At 49.9% G+C, this 16,557-nt stretch overlaps 1 protein-coding gene across 3 annotated transcripts in view; it reads right to left on the reverse strand.

Moving 5' to 3' along the window:
* The window catches only part of PIDD1 (p53-induced death domain protein 1), a 93,088-nt gene that overhangs the window by 15,653 nt on the left and 60,878 nt on the right, over positions 1-16,557 (reverse strand). For all 3 annotated transcript variants that reach the window (XM_075326902.1, XM_075326903.1, XM_075326901.1), the window contains exon 11: positions 16,242-16,392. In XM_075326902.1, coding sequence (XP_075183017.1) covers positions 16,242-16,392 — 151 coding nt within the window. The remainder of the gene's footprint in view (positions 1-16,241; positions 16,393-16,557) is intronic.

Consider the following 16,557-nt stretch of genomic DNA (forward strand, 5'->3'; position numbering starts at 1 on the left):
ACATTTTGTCTGAAATATTTACCAATCCAACTTTTTCCAAAAAGTTAAGGTCACAACCAATTTCCATTTTCAGAATCTCCACGCACTGCTGAATTAATAATATTCATGATGATATTTTTCTTACCTTCCTGTAGCCACCAGCTACGGTATTTGTCTGCCATCACACAGCTGCCACTGACTTTTCTATTCAGATGACTACTATATTATGTAGCTACACTTACTGAAGTGTTAGTAAAAAAGCAGTGTGGTTTTGCACAGTATTAAAGGCATACCTCCCAACTTTTAAAGAAGGAAAAGAGGGACAAAGTTTGCGGCGCGCGTAGCGCGCCGCGGCAAATTTTTAGGCCACGCCCCCTAACCACACCCATTTCACAGTCACGCCCATATCCACTCCCCATCCACACCCATTCAGCACAAACACGCAGGCAGCCGGCGGGCCTCCAGCACGGACACGCAGGCAGCCGGCGGGCCTCCAGCACGGACACACAGGCAGCCGGCGGGCCTCCAGCACGGACACGCAGGCAGCCGGCGGGCCTCCAGCACGGACACGCAGGCAGCCGGCGGGCCTCCAGCACGGACACGCAGGCAGCCGGCGGGCCTCCAGCACGGACACGCAGGCAGCCGGCGGGCCTCCAGCACGGACACGCAGGCAGCCGGCGGGCCTCCAGCACGGACACGCAGGCAGCCGGCGGGCCTCCAGCACGGACACGCAGGCAGCCGGCGGGCCTCCAGCACGGACACGCAGGCAGCCGGCGGGCCTCCAGCACGGACACGCAGGCAGCCACAGTGAGGCGGCCGGTCGCCTTCACAGACAGGCGGCCGGCCGCCTTCACAGACAGGCGGCGGGCCGCCCGCACAGAGAGGCGGCCAGCCGCCCGCAGAGAGAGGCGGCCGGCCGCCCACACAATGAGGCGGCGGGCCGCCCGCACAGACAGGCGGCGGGGGGCGCCCGCACAGACAGGCGGCAGGGGGGCGCCCGCACAGACAGGCGGCAGGGGGGCGCCCGCACAGACAGGCGGCGGGGGGCGCCCGCACAGACAGGCGGCAGGGGGGCGCCCGCACAGACAGGCGGCAGGGGGGCGCCCGCACAGACAGGCAGCAGGGGGGCGCCCGCACAGACAGGCGGCAGGGGGGCGCCCGCACAGACAGGCGGCAGGGGGGCGCCCGCACAGACAGGCGGCGGGGGGCGCCCGCACAGACAGGCGGCGGGGGGCGCCCGCACAGACAGGTGGCGGGCCGACCGCACAGACAGGCGGCCGGCCGACCGCACAGACAGGCTCCGGCCGGGGGTGAGGGGGGAGGGAGGGAAATCAGCGCTGGGGAGATTAGTTTACTGTACCAGCAGCAGCACAGGCAGCGCTCCTCTCTATGCCACGTCTACTAGGATGGTAGGAGGGAAAAGCAGGGAGGCGGAGAGAGAGTGGGTGGGCGGAGCCCGGGAGCCGGCCGTCCCGCCCGTGGCAACGGGACAAACAACGTAAAGCGTGAAAGTCCCGCTGTATCCGGGACGGTTGGGAGGTATGCAGCATGTTAGAATGTGTACATAAGATCCCGCTGGTGGTGGCCGCAGCTTATAGGCCCCAAATCTGGTGACAGGTTCCCTTTAAAGTGAACCTGTCAGGTGCAATATGCACTCAGAGCCAGGAGCAGTTCTGAGTGCATATTGCTAATCCCTGCCTAACCGTCCCTGTATACACTAGCATAGATAAAGAGATCAAGAACAAATATTTTTAAAGATCTTATATCTTATGCTAATGAGCGCGGAGACTAGTCACAAGGGCGTTACTTCACTTGGCTAGTCGGCTCGCATAGCATGTTAGCATGTTATTACGCCCCTGTGTGAGTACTAACACGCTATATGAGCCGACTAGCCAAGTGAAGTAACGCCCTTGGGACTAGTCCCCGCGCTAATTAGCATAAGATATAAGCTCTTTAAAAATACTTTTTCTATAGATGCCTTTATCTATGCTAGTGTATACAGGGACGGTTAGGCAGGGAATAGCAATATACACCCAGAACTGCTCCTGGCTCTGAGTGCAGATTGCACCTGATAGGTTCCCTTTAAAGGGAACCTGTCACCAGAAATTTAGCAAAAAAAATAAAAGATTCCCCTCTGCAGCTCCTGGGATGAATTCTGGAAAGGTTCCTGTTGCTATTGTGCCCCCTTTGAGACCTAAAATAATACTTTATGAAGTCTTACCTTTTTGTATGCAAATCTGTTTTTATGGTCACGGGGGCGGGCTGCCTGGCGTCCGTTATTCCCCCTCCTGCCGTTGTACGCCGTCCCCCATTGCTCATTTCCATACATGAGGACGCCTTCCTCATGTAACTGTCCTCCTGAAGTTTTGTGCATGCCCAGTGCCACTCTCGCGGGAGTGAGCACTGTGCAAAGTGTGAACGCTTTTGAGGTGATTGCGCAGGCGCGAGATTATGGGCGGCGCTGTGATTGTCATCAGCAGCGTCATCCAAGTACCCGCCCATAATCTCGTGCCCGCGCTTCTCACTCTGCCTCCACCGTTATGCGCAAGCACTGGCCATATGAACCACGTTACCTATTACCATGGGCGCGAGATTATGGGCGGCGCTGTGATTGTCATCAGCAAAGTCATCCAAGTACCTGCCCATAATCTCGTGCCCACGCTTCTCACTCTGCCTCCACCGTTATGCGCAAGCACTGGCCATATGAACCACGTTACCTATTACCATGGGCGCGAGATTATGGGCGGCGCTGTGATTGTCATCAGCAGCGTCATCCAAGTACCTTCCCATAATCTCGTGCAAGCAGTAATAGGTAACATGGTTCATATGGCCAGCACTTGCGCATAACGGTGGAGTCAGAGGGAAAAGTGCGGGCACGAGATTATGGGCGGGTACTTGGTTAACGCTGTTGATGACAATCACAGCGCTGCCCATAATCTCGTGCCTGCGCAATCACCTGAAAAAGCGTTCACATGCGCAAAACTTCGGGAGGACAGTTACATGAGGAAGGCGTCCTTGTGTATGTAAATGAGCAATGGGGGACTGCGTAAAGCGGCAGGAGGGGGAATAACGGACGCCAGACAGCCCGCCCCCGTGATCATAAAAACACATTTGCATACAAAAAGGTAAGACTTCATAAAGTATTTTTGTAGGTCTCAAAGGGGGCACAATAACAACAGGAACCTTTCTAGAAGCAGCCCAGGAGCTGCAGAGGGGAATCTATTACTTTTATTGTGAAATTTCTGCTGACATGTTCCCTTTAACTGGTAGGGCAGCCAGGATAAAGCAGAGCTGAAGCTGTTGGGAAGCTAGGACCCAGCAGCTCTGCTCCACAGGCAGGAGACCACTGATCGGTAATAGAAGCCTGCAGATGCCACTCTGCATAGGTTATTGTCACTGCTATCTGCAGGAGATAAGTGCTGATTGCACGGTCTCCTCAGCTTCCTGACTCCCCGCGTGTCTGCAGCAGTGAGAAGCCGCACACGGGGAATCAGAGAGAACAGCTGCAGACAAACGCAGGCTCCGGGACTGGGGGGGGTCGGCTCTGGTGCAGGGGGGGGGGCTCTGCTGCAGGGGGGGGTCGCTCTGCTGCAGGGGGTGATTCATACCTCAGCAGCAGTCACAGGAGTAGGTGCGCGCTCGGCTCTGTAATGAATAGTAGAAGGGAGAAACAGCGAGGCGGGGCTACAGTGGGTGGGTGGAGCCGGGATAAACAGCCTCACGGGCGGGAGCCGGGATCAAAGGCTCAGAAGAGGGACTGTCCCGCTGTATCCGGGACGGTTGGGAGGTATGTTAAAGGGGACTTGTCACCAGGACAAAAAGAGAACAGTTTTGCTCTTATTTTATTCCCACTGTTACACCGAGTTTTCCATTTTTTGTTCTTTTTAAATCCACCATACGGTTTCAGAGATATGGACCTTTTTATTTAGCTCTAACTGTTATGGTTGTTTACAAGAAGGTGTGGCTGACAAAGGATCCTGTGAACCACACCCCCTCAGTAAAAGTTAGTACTAAATCTAAAGGCCCATATCTCTGGATATGTAAGACGGATTTCAAAAAAACAAAAACTGGAAAACTCACTGGAACAGCAGGCATAAAGTAAGAGCAAAAACAGCTTATTTTGACTTGTGACAGATTCCCTTTAAGCTGGTCATATGCATCAGATCGATGGCTGCAGAACCAATGTTCAGCTGACAGCTGCGTCTCCTGACTCCTCCATTCATGAGGGTACGGCCGTCCTTATTTTGACAACAAGGAAAGAGGAAAAAGCTGCTCTCAGACATTTATGGCCTTGAAATTCTAACTTTTTGATTCTTCAAGTTCTGTACCCCGAGATCGACTGTCAAGGGAGAGTCAGGAGGCTCCCAGACATATTGAATGGTCATCCAGGTTCACAGAAGTCAACAGGTTTTTGGCCAACTTTCTTCTATTCTGTTTGGGGGCGTTTAGACTTACATGCAACAAACAAAATAAGGAGGAAATTGCAAAAATAAATTTTGTAAGTTTGAGATTAAGAAGAAACCCAGGGAAAGATTGTTTAGCAAGCACAAAGAAAGGATATTATCCTCGCTATTAATAAAACGATGGACTTCTCACTGCCAGAAGTTGACTATATAAGTCAATTCCTGATATATCATCTTCAAAATCTGTTACTCCTGATGAGGTTTTGGCACTTGCGGACTCATAATATGGCACCACATGCAAGGTTGTTGAACAAGCAAATATCACATGCATATATACTTCAGCCTCATACTGGATGGTCATCCTCATCCTCATCCTCGTTTTTGCAGGATCCGTCCACCAGGTGCTCATTAGCTGAAAGTTGCAGAGAAATTACAATAATCTCACTCTATGACCTTGAAAAGGTTAATGTGGTTGGGTGGCAAAAGGGCTGGTTCAGGGGGCGGCATATTGGGGACATATCTGGTTTAAAGTGAATCTCTCATACATAAAGTTGGTCAAACCCGCTGATATAGATGGGTTTTGTCCAAAGGTCTAATGTACAGTACAGACCAAATGTTTGGACACACCTTCTTATTCAAAGAGTTTTCTTTTTTTTCAGGACTCTGAAAATTGTAGATTCACATTGAAGGCATCAAAACTATGAATTAAACCATGTGGAATGAAATACTTAAAAAAGTGTGAAACAACTGAAAATATGTCTTATATTCTAGGTTCTTCAAAGTAGCCACCTTTTGCTTTGATTACTGCTTTGCACCCTCTTGGCAGTCTCTTGATAAGCTTCAAGAGGTAGTCACCGGAAATGGTTTTCCAACAGTCTTGAAGGAGTTCCCAGAGATGCTTAGCACTAGTTGGCCCTTTTGCCTTCACTCTGCGGTCCAGCTCACCCCAAACCATCTCGATTGGGTTCAGGTCTGGTGACTGTGGAGGCCAGGTCATCTGGTGTAGCACCCCATCACTCTCCTTCTTAGTCAATTAGCCCTTACACAGCCTGGAGGTGTGTTTGGAGTCATTGTCCTGTTGAAAAATAAATGATGGTCCAACTAAATGAAACCGGATGGAATAGCATGCCACTGCAAGATGCTGGGGTAGCCATGCTGGTTCAGTATGCCTTCAATTTTGAATAAATCCCCAACAGTGTCAGCAGCAAAGCACCCCCACACCATCACACCTCCTCCTCCATGCTTCACGGTGGGAACCAGCCATGTAGAGTCCATCCGTTCACCTTTTCTACAAAGACATGGTGGTTGGATCCAAAGATATCAAATTTGGACTCATCAGAGAAACGCACAGATTTCCACTGATCTAATGTCCATTCCTTGTGTTCTTTAGCCCAAACAAGTCTCTTCTGCTTGTTGCCTGTCCTTAGCAGTGGATCCTAGCAGCTATTTTACCATGAAGGCCTGCTGCACAAAGTCTCCTCTTAACAATTGTTCTAAAGATGAGAAGGTGTGTCCAAACTTTTGGTCTATACTGTATATGGGGACCTCTGAAAGATAATTTTTGAGAGAGAGAAGGATTCGGCATGTCCGATTTCGGACTGACAATTCTTTTGTTCTCCAAGAGATAAGCCACTGCCAGAGATGTCTGGCAGCGACTCTCTTAGAGCTCTGAATTTTCCATGTGAGAGAAAAAACGACTTTGACGTTTTTGAACCAGGCTTTACCCCGAGTGTGGTCCAGGCGTCATTAGTTTTTATCCTACATGTAAAAACAATTTTTTGTATTCCCCATTTTGACATTTTGTGAATTTGGGCCACACTTGGATGTCATCCGAGTGCGGTCCAATATTTTCACAGACCCATAGATTTGCATTGCCAATTTTTATCCAACCATCAGATCAAAGTCAGACATGTCTCCATGATTTTCCACAGGCCTCATGTACCGCAAAAAATTCCAGACATGTGAATGGCACTGTAGACTATCATGGGTACAAATGCTGTCCATGAAAACCACTGATAACACTTGTAGGCAAAAATGAGACAACTAAATGAAGCCTTATACGGAAGACGGTAGCAATCACTCCTATGTATGTAGGAAATGTGGAGATAGCTGCTAGCCAAACGATCGGCTACACAATAATTCCCCCTGATGAAGCGAATCACTTAATATCAGCGAAACATGCGTTGGAGATCCTGATGGGTGATTCTTCTGGGCACTATTTATGGGTATGTTCCCTTCAATATTGATAGGATTATTTATGTTTCTACCTATATGTGTAAGATGTATTTATGTCAGAGATACTATTGTAACGATTTTCCTGGTAAATGTGCCTCTCTAATTATATTACTTATCTGACACCGTGGTAGCTGTTTACATTGCTAGGAAACCAGAAGTGTTGTGCCCTTCTCAGGATCTCATCTGCTCACATTGTCATTCGTCCTTGTTTTCTCCTTTCTATTTTGCTTCTTATTGAATGCACTTTGTAATTTGTAGTACAATAAAAATTGATAGTAAGCATTTAACTCTTTGTGTTTTCAATTACTAAAGTTAATTGGGTATTTTTTGCATGCCATGAAAAAAAAGTTATCCAGTGCGATCCACAATTAAAATTCAACTTATTTAGATACATATTAAATCCATATTTTGTGCAGCGGTATAATAACCATATGAATCATTACACCGTACCAAATATGGATGTTAATTGTATCTACGGTAAATAAATAAGCTGAATATTAATTATGGAACGAGCTGGAGTAGTCACTACATTTTTTCCCAGTTTGTATAATCACCCTGTAAAAAGTAAAGTCTCTGCTCTCCAGAACCAATTAAAGAAAATAGGTGAGCTGGTGTTTCCCACTGATACATTGTAGTGTGCCAAAGGGTCTCTGTAATTGATCCTTTCTTTTTCGCTCCTAATTGGGAGACCCAGACAGTGGGTGTATAGCTACTGCCCTCTGGAGGCCGCACAAAGAACTACACTTAAAAGTGTAAGGCCCCTCCCCTTCTGGCTATACACCCTCCCGTAGGAGTACAGATTCCTCAGTTTTAGCTTTGTGCGCAAGGAGGTCAGACACGCACGCATAGCTCCATTGTTTTTAGTCAGCAGCAGCTGCTGACTATGTCGGATGGAAGAAAAGAGGGCCCATAAACAGGGCTCCCAGCATGCTCCCTTCTCACCCCACTGTATGTCGGAGGTGTTTGTAAGGTTGAGGTACCCATTGCGGGTACGGCGGCAGGAGCCCACATGCTGATTCCTTCCCCATCCCTTTTTACAGGGCTCTGGGTGAAGTGGGATTTACTGGTCTCCAGGCACTGAGACCGGGCTCCATCTACAGCCCCTGGAGAAGATGCTGGATGGAGCGGAGTACATCAGGGACATGGCCCTGCTTCCTCAAGGTACTCTGTGTCCCCGTGCATTTGGCGCTCACACCGCAGCATGCTGGGTGTTGTAGTGCGCCGGGGGACATCTGCGCTACGGCGCTTGTGCCATGGCCTCATTCAGCTTAGCTGAAGCAGGCACACTTCCAGGAATCGGTCGCGCCGGCCGCTGGGACTGCGGCGCGGCTGGCACTTGTGGTGCGCCGGGGACTTCAGCGCGGCCCGCGCTTTTACGGCGGCCGCGCTGATAACTCGAGTCCCCGGCTTTTGCGGCCTGCTTCCGTTCGTTCCCGCCCCCGGACCTGCCAGTCAGGAGAGGGGCGGGACGCTGGCCACGTTTAGGAATCGGTCATGCCGGCCGCTGGGACTGCGGCGCGGCTGGCACTTGTGGTGCGCCGGGGACTTCAGCGCGGCCCGCGCTTTTACGGCGGCCGCGCTGATAACTCGAGTCCCCGGCTTTTGCGGCCTGCTTCCGTTCGTTCCCGCCCCCAGACCTGCCAGTCAGGAGAGGGGCGGGACGCTGGCCAGTGCATCAGCGCTGAGGGCTGGAGTCGTTTTTACATACTCCAGCCCTCCCAATCGGCACAGAGGGGACACTGTTTCCCGCACTTTTGTTTGGGAACTCCCACGGACCGCCCCTCTCCACAGACGCCGGCAGCCATTCCTGCTGACACGCTGAGCTGCAGAGGGGAGCCGGGGAGACCCAGACAAGGATTCTGCAGCCTCTTACCCGCTATTCAGCGGGCGGTAAGCAGCCCTCAGGGCTCACCCCCTCTTGTGCCAGTACTATTCTTAGTATTTTGTTGCTACAAATACTTTGTATTGCATAGCGCTGGTCGCCCTTTGGCTATAGACTCTCTCACATTGCAGAGAGCCAGCAGCATGTCGTCCGCAAAACGCAAGGGTGCCAAAGCACAGACATTATATGCTTCCTGCACCGCATGTGGGACTTTTCTACCGGCAGGCTCCACGGACCCCCATTGTGTGCAGTGCTCGGCCCCTGCGGCGCTTGCACAGTCGGGACCTCTGCTGGACGTGACCCAGGGTGTACCACCTGTGAATGCTGTCCAGGTGACAGGAACTGAGTTTGCAGCTTTTGCTGACAGAATGTCTCTCACTATGTCACAAATTCTTGACACATTGCGAGCTAGGCCTGTACTTCAGGCCACGGACACTGTGCAATCATTGCCCCCTGGTCCCCCTCAGCTCCAAGCTCCGGGACGGGCATATACACCTCAGGGTGAAGACTCTGACTCGGATGATGGCCCCGGGCAGCCTAAGCGGGCTCGCTATGACGGGCCTTCACATTCATCTCAATGGTCAGGATCCCAGCGGGATGAATCTATGGGTGATGAGGCGGACGTAACTGATCAGGATTCTGATCCTGGGACCGCTCTCAATCTAGATACACCAGATGGTGACGCCATAGTTAATGATCTTATATTTAACATCAATAAGATGTTAAATATTTCCCCACCAGCTCCTCTTGTGGAGGAGTCAGCTTCGCAGCACGAGAGAATCCATTTCAGATACCCTAAGCGTACTTTAAGCACTTTTCTGGACCACGCTGACTTTAGAGACGCAATCCAGAAACCCCACGCTTATCCTGAAAGGCGTTTTCCTAAACGGCTTAAAGATACACGCTATCCTTTTCCCCCTGAGGTGGTCAAGGGTTGGACCCAGTGTCCAAAAGTGGATCCTCCAATTTCCAGGCTTGCAGCTAGATCCTTGGTTGCAGTTGAAGATGGAGCGGCACTTAAAGATGCCACTGACAGGCAGATGGAGCTCTGGCTGAAATCCATCTATGAAGCGATTGGAGCGTCATTGGCGCCTTCTTTTGCAGCCGTATGGGCACTCCAAGCTATCTCAGCCGGGCTTGCGCGAGTTGACTCCGTCACACGTGCATTTGCCCCGCAGGTAGCACCATTGACCTCGCAAATGGCGGCATTCGCGTCGTACGCGATTAATGCTGTTCTTGACGCTACAAGCCGCACGGCAGTGGCGTCAGCCAACTCCGTTGTTTTGCGTAGGGCCCTGTGGTTGAGACATTGGAAAGCAGATTCTCATTCCAAGAAGTGCTTAACCAATTTGCCTTTTTCTCGTGACCGATTGTTTGGAGAGCGTTTGGATGAAATCATCAAACACTCCAAGGGTAAGGACTCATCCTTACCGCAACACAGACAAAACAGACCCCAACAGAGGAAGGGTCAGTCTGGTTATCGGTCCTTTCGAGGACCGGGCAGGTCCCAATTCACCTCGTCAAAAAAGACTCAAAAGGACCAGAGACGCTCAGATTCTTGGAGGTCTCAGTCACGCCCAAAAAGGGCAGCCGGAGGAACCGTTGCCAAGACGGCGTCCTCCTGACTTGAGGTCTCCGATTCCCACACCCGCGGTCGGTGGGAGGCTTTCCCACTTTGGCGACATCTGGCTGTCACACGTCAAAGACCGTTGGGTGAGGGATATTCTGTCTCACGGGTACAGGATAGAGTTCAGTTCTCGTCCGCCAACTCGTTTCTTCAGAACTTCTCCCCCACCAGACCGAGCCGATGCTCTGTTGCAGGCGGTGGCCGCTCTAAAAGCGGAAGGAGTGGTGACCTCCGTCCCTCTTCAGGAACAAGGTCACGGTTTTTACTCCAATCTGTTTGTGGTCCCAAAAAAGGACGGATCGTATCGGCCCGTCCTGGATCTAAAGTTGCTCAACAGACACGTAAAAGTCAGGAGGTTCCGGATGGAATCCCTACGCTCCGTCATAGCCTCAATGTCTCAAGGAGATTTTCTAGCATCAATAGATATCAAAGATGCGTATCTCCACGTGCCGATCGCACCAGAGCATCAGCGTTTCCTACGCTTCGTCATACACGACGAACACCTGCAGTTCGTAGCGTTACCTTTCGGTCTGGCAACAGCCCCCCGGGTCTTCACCAAGGTCATGGCAGCAGTAGTAGCTGTTCTGCACTCGCAGGGTCACTCGGTCATCCCGTATCTAGACGACCTGCTTATAAAGGCACCCTCTCAAGAGGCATGCCAACACAGTCTGAAGGTGGCACTAGACACTCTCCAGAGTTTCGGGTGGATTATCAACTTTCCAAAGTCTCATCTAACCCCGACCCAATCTCTGACTTATCTTGGCATGGAGTTTCATACTCTCTCAGCGATAGTGAAGCTTCCACTGGACAAGCAGTGCTCGCTACGGACTGGAGTGCAATCTCTCCTTCAGAGCCAGTCGCACTCACTGAGGCGCCTCATGCATTTCCTAGGAAAGATGGTAGCAGCAATGGAGGCAGTCCCGTTCGCGCAGTTTCATCTGCGTCCTCTACAATGGGACATTCTACGCCAATGGGACGGGAAATCGACGTCCCTCGACAGGACTGTCTCCCTCTCTCAGACTGCCAAGGACTCTCTGCGTTGGTGGCTTCTCCCCACCTCATTGTCACAGGGAAAGTCGTTCCTTCCCCCGTCCTGGGCAGTGGTCACGACGGATGCGAGCCTATCAGGGTGGGGAGCGGTGTATCTCCACCACAGGGCTCAGGGGATGTGGACTCTGGAAGAGTCCACCCTGCAGATCAATGTTCTGGAAATCAGAGCAATCTATCTTGCCCTGCGAGCCTTCCAACAATGGCTGGAAGGCAAGCAGATTCGGATTCAGTCGGACAATTCCACGGCGGTGGCGTACATCAACCACCAAGGGGGAACACGCAGTCGCCAAGCTTTTCAAGAAGTCCATCGGATTTTGACGTGGGTGGAAAGCAGAGCGTCCACCATATCCGCAGTTCACATCCCAGGCGTGGAAAACTGGGAAGCAGACTTTCTCAGTCGCCAGGGCATGGACGCAGGAGAATGGTCCCTTCACCCGGACGTGTTTCAGCAGATCTGTTGCCGCTGGGGGACGCCGGACGTCGATCTGATGGCGTCACGACACAACAACAAGGTCCCAGTTTTCATGGCACGGTCTCACGATCACCGAGCACTGGCGGCAGACGCGTTGGTTCAGGATTGGTCGCAATTCCGACTCCCCTATGTGTTCCCACCTCTAGCATTGTTACCCAGAGTTCTCCGGAAAATCAGGTCCGACTGCCATCGAGCCATACTCGTCGCTCCAGATTGGCCAAGAAGGTCGTGGTACCCGGATCTGTGGCATCTCACGGTAGGCCAACCGTGGACACTACCAGACCGTCCAGATTTGCTGTCTCAAGGGCCGTTTTTCCATCTGAATTCTGCGGCCCTGAACCTGACTGTGTGGCCATTGAGTCCTGGATCCTAGCGGCCTCAGGTTTATCTCATGAAGTTGTTGCCACAATGAGACAGGCTAGAAAACCATCCTCAGCTAAGATCTATCACAGAACGTGGAAGATATTCTTAGCGTGGTGCGTGGCTCAAGGGGTTTCTCCCTGGCCATTTGCATTGCCAACTTTTCTTTCCTTCCTGCAGTCTGGGTTGGAAAAAGGTTTGTCGCTTAGCTCTCTTAAGGGTCAAGTCTCCGCGCTATCCGTATTCTTTCAGAAGCGCTTGGCACAGCTTTCTAAAGTACGCACGTTTCTCCAAGGAGTTTGTCATATTGTTCCTCCTTACAGACGGCCATTGGAACCCTGGGATCTGAACAAGGTTCTCATTGCTCTCCAGAAGCCGCCTTTCGAGCCTTTGAAAGAGGTTCCCCTTTCTCGGCTTTCACAAAAGGTAGTTTTTCTTGTGGCGGTCACGTCTCTTCGAAGAGTGTCCGAGCTAGCGGCGTTATCTTGCAAATCTCCCTTCCTGGTGTTTCACCAAGACAAGGTAGTACTGCGTCCAATTCCAGAGTTTTCTCCCAAGGTGGTTTCTTCCTTTCATCTCAATCAGGATATCACTTTACCATCTTTGTGTCCGCATCCAGTTCACCAATTTGAAAAGGGTTTACATCTGTTGGACCTGGTGAGAGCACTCAGGATTTACATTTCTCGCACGGCGGCTCTACGCCGTTCTGATGCGCTCTTTGTCCTAGTCGCTGGTCAGCATAAGGGATCGCAAGCTTCCAAATCCACCCTGGCGCGGTGGATCAAGGAACCAATTCTTCACACATACCGTTCTGCTGGGCTTCCGATTCCATTTGGACTGAAGGCCCATTCTACCAGAGCCGTGGGTGCGTCCTGGGCATTGCGGCATCAGGCTACGGCTCAGCAAGTGTGCCAGGCGGCTACCTGGTCGAGTCTGCACACGTTTACCAAACACTATCAAGTGCATACCTACGCTTCGGCAGATGCCAGCCTAGGTAGACAGGTCCTTCAGGCGGCGGTGGCCCACCTGTAGGAAGAGGCTGTCTGACAGCCCGTTCATGTGGTATCTTTTTACCCACCCAGGGACTGCTTTTGGACGTCCCACTGTCTGGGTCTCCCAATTAGGAGCGAAAAAGAAGAAGGGAATTTTGTTTACTTACCGTAAATTCCTTTTCTTCTAGCTCCAATTGGGAGACCCAGCACCCGCCCTATTTGTTCTTAGGGTTTCGTTTTTCGGGTGCACATGTTGTTCATGTTGTTTCTTAAGTTCTCCGATCATGTTATCGGATTGAATTTGTTTTTGAAACTGTTATTGGCTTTCCTCCTTCTTGCTTTGGTACTAAAACTGAGGAATCTGTACTCCTACGGGAGGGTGTATAGCCAGAAGGGGAGGGGCCTTACACTTTTAAGTGTAGTTCTTTGTGCGGCCTCCAGAGGGCAGTAGCTATACACCCACTGTCTGGGTCTCCCAATTGGAGCTAGAAGAAAAGGAATTTACGGTAAGTAAACAAAATTCCCTTCTTTTTAGCCCCATTGTTTGCAGATTTCAGTGTTTCTAGTCATCTGAAATTGTCACTGGTGTTGGTGTCATGGGAGTGTTGGGGTAACTGGCCCTCAGACTAGGGACCCTGCGCTGTCCCTTATCCTGGAGGTAGGCTTGATGGTAGCCAGGTCTGGACCGCCAGCGGGACCCTAACTCCTGTCCGAACTCTGATCTAACACCCTCTCTCCCTTACCCCAGGAGAGGGCCGGGACCAGAAAAGCAAACCCCACAAATACCACAGACAAGGGGAAAACCAAAGCACATGCACACTGCAATTAGTCACAGGGGAGAGACAATACGAACTCAGGAAAAAAATGAAACATAGGGAGGAAATAAACTAACAGCAGGAATATCTCCACACCACACAGAAGCACACAACAGACCACCAGGCTCTGGATCACTACAATGGGACCGGTATTTGTAGCAGCAATGCTGAACTATTATCGGCACTGAATAGCAGGTTCCAGGATCTTATATAGGAAGGAGACAGCTGAGATTGGTAATAAGCATCCTGAGCTTCTAGCAGAGTTCCCCAGATCAGCAGGAATGAACTCCTGCACAACTGAGGAACAGAGCACATGAAACAGCCGACGCCCGGCACTGGCTGAACAACTAGGAGACATCAGGTTGCTTGTTAGACTCTACAGTGTGAACAGAGCCCGACACTGCCGTGACACTTAATGAGTTTAGAACCGAACATCGCATGACAATTGGCTATAAGTAGTACATCCTCTGTTAGTTAATTAATTACTATCTGGCAGCAAGAGTAGCCAGGCTGATGTTGTCTCCACCGATGGTATATATACACTATAAACCTTTGATAACTGAATTTTTTTATAAGAAAACAAAAAAAATACACTGTATAGTAAACTTATCACTATGCAAGTTAAAATTTTGCAACAAATCTCCTTAGAGCCCTAAAAGAATTTGCATGGGGTTTACAATCATGGTCTATTCTAAGGAGAAGCCACTGATACATAATATGGCGGGGGTCTGTCCTTGATCAGCAAAATAAACGTGATATAACAGTATCTTCTCCTGTTTGTTAGTGCCTGGCCAACCTCACATTTATGGAGCGGAGTTGCAATATCAAGTCTATCAGCAAAAAACAGACGCACAATTGTGCCAGGATTCTCACCGAAAGGCAATGCCCGCTGGAGCGCCATGGCCTTGTTATACTGATCTGTAGGGGTCTTGGAAGTTGGTCGACCATAAATGAGATAATGATGGCTTATAGATTGTCCATCAATATATGTTCCCAGAAATGTAGCGTTTTAGTCTGTCCTACCGCTATATCCTTAGTTATCCACTCAAAGGTATTTAGTACAAAGTAACACAAAAATCCCATACAGAAAAAAAACATGCAGATAATCTCACATGCCATTACTTAGCTGGAAAAGATGGATTTTTCACCCGAGCTGTTGTGACGCTCTCAATGTCTATCTGAAGTACAATGTGCACAAGTCAGCCGATATATATATTATACTGCCCTATTTTTATAGTTCTGCAATCCAATTTCAGTGTTGGTGAAGGGTTATTTCCATCCCAGAAAGTGTCGATAAGTGATGTGTTTACTTTCTAGTCATAGAGGGTAACACAGCCAGGACCGGCCGATGCTGGGGAGACAACACCGCTTTAGCATCGCTTCCCTTCAATACTTTATCTGCAAACTGCCCCATTCACCTGGAGTGGAGGCATATCCTAGCAATGCGCTATTACTTTCTGTGATGGAAGCTTTAAACCTATATTAATTCATATTGGTATGTTCAAGCAAAATAAGAATATTTCTCGTATGTGCACAAGACGTCTTCTACACGCTGACGAACCAGTGGAGTTTCCAAAAGGAAGACGCCTAAGGATGTCGCCATTTTCTGGGTTGTTTCCTGAGTGCTTGCTTCTTTAAGTTTTGACCAGTAATATTTTTTATAGGGTTTTTCCAGCATCTTTTTTTACTGTCTTTTTTCTCTCACTTGGACGAAACCACCAGAGATGCCTGGGCGTCTTCTCGGCACCTTTTTAGCCTTCCCATTGACTTACCATACATTGTAAAGTATATAGCGTCTTCAAAGTGGAAAATGTCCATAGAATGTTTACATCACTTAATTTAACAGCTTGGCGTCTTTGGAGACTTGAGCGATTAAAAAAAGCTCAAAAGACTGGACATATGCACAGCAAGTGGTTTTTACATAGAAATGCATATGTTTATTCTTTTGAGCATTTTTGAGTAATTTTCAGGTGGGTTTCGGGACAAATCTGCCTGAAAAAGACTCCATGTGCACATACCCTAATTGTACGGGGTCACGATCAGGACCCGCTGTGTCCTGGATGCGACGGGTCCTGACCTGCGGGGCCGCGAGTCCGCAGGAGACCGCAGCCGCTTGTGCCAACGATCCAGGCTCAAGCAGTTGTGGTCTCTCGCTGTGTTCTCCCTGCAGAGAAGACTCGCGTCTCGACAACAAAGAACTGACAATCTGCGGCTCGGGAAGCAGCACCACAGGTCAGTTTTCGCTATTGGAAAAACAAGAACAGTGGGCACGGGATTTCTATAAATCCCATCCACTATGCTTGTTCTGTACATCGCAGCTTTTTGGACACAGCAAAAACACTATGTCCAAAACACTGTGAACCCTGATCGTGGGCACGTACCCTAATAGAGCAAAATGGACATGAAATGATAACTATGGAGCATACCTTGTGCTTAGGGACACATTGCAGCAGCACCTGCTCTGGATCCCGTTTCCTTTGCAAAGCAACAAAATTGACCTGGTACATTCGTAGCCGCTTGTATACATTTTTGGCCAGTTCACCCACATAGGACTTTGTGGTATACCATAACCAGTACCTGGAAAAAAAAGATAATTTAGATAATTTAAGTAAGAGAAAACAGATGTTATCTTTAAAGAGTGATTTAATTCCAAGTATTTCAGATATATACAGCACACGGTATCATGAGTCATGAGCACATAAATTGTGGTGACACGGACTGCACTGTGTGGCACCATATGGT

This window comes from Anomaloglossus baeobatrachus, chromosome 10 (genome assembly GCF_048569485.1).
Source record: "Anomaloglossus baeobatrachus isolate aAnoBae1 chromosome 10, aAnoBae1.hap1, whole genome shotgun sequence".
In the NCBI taxonomy this organism is placed as follows: Eukaryota; Metazoa; Chordata; class Amphibia; order Anura; family Aromobatidae; genus Anomaloglossus; species Anomaloglossus baeobatrachus.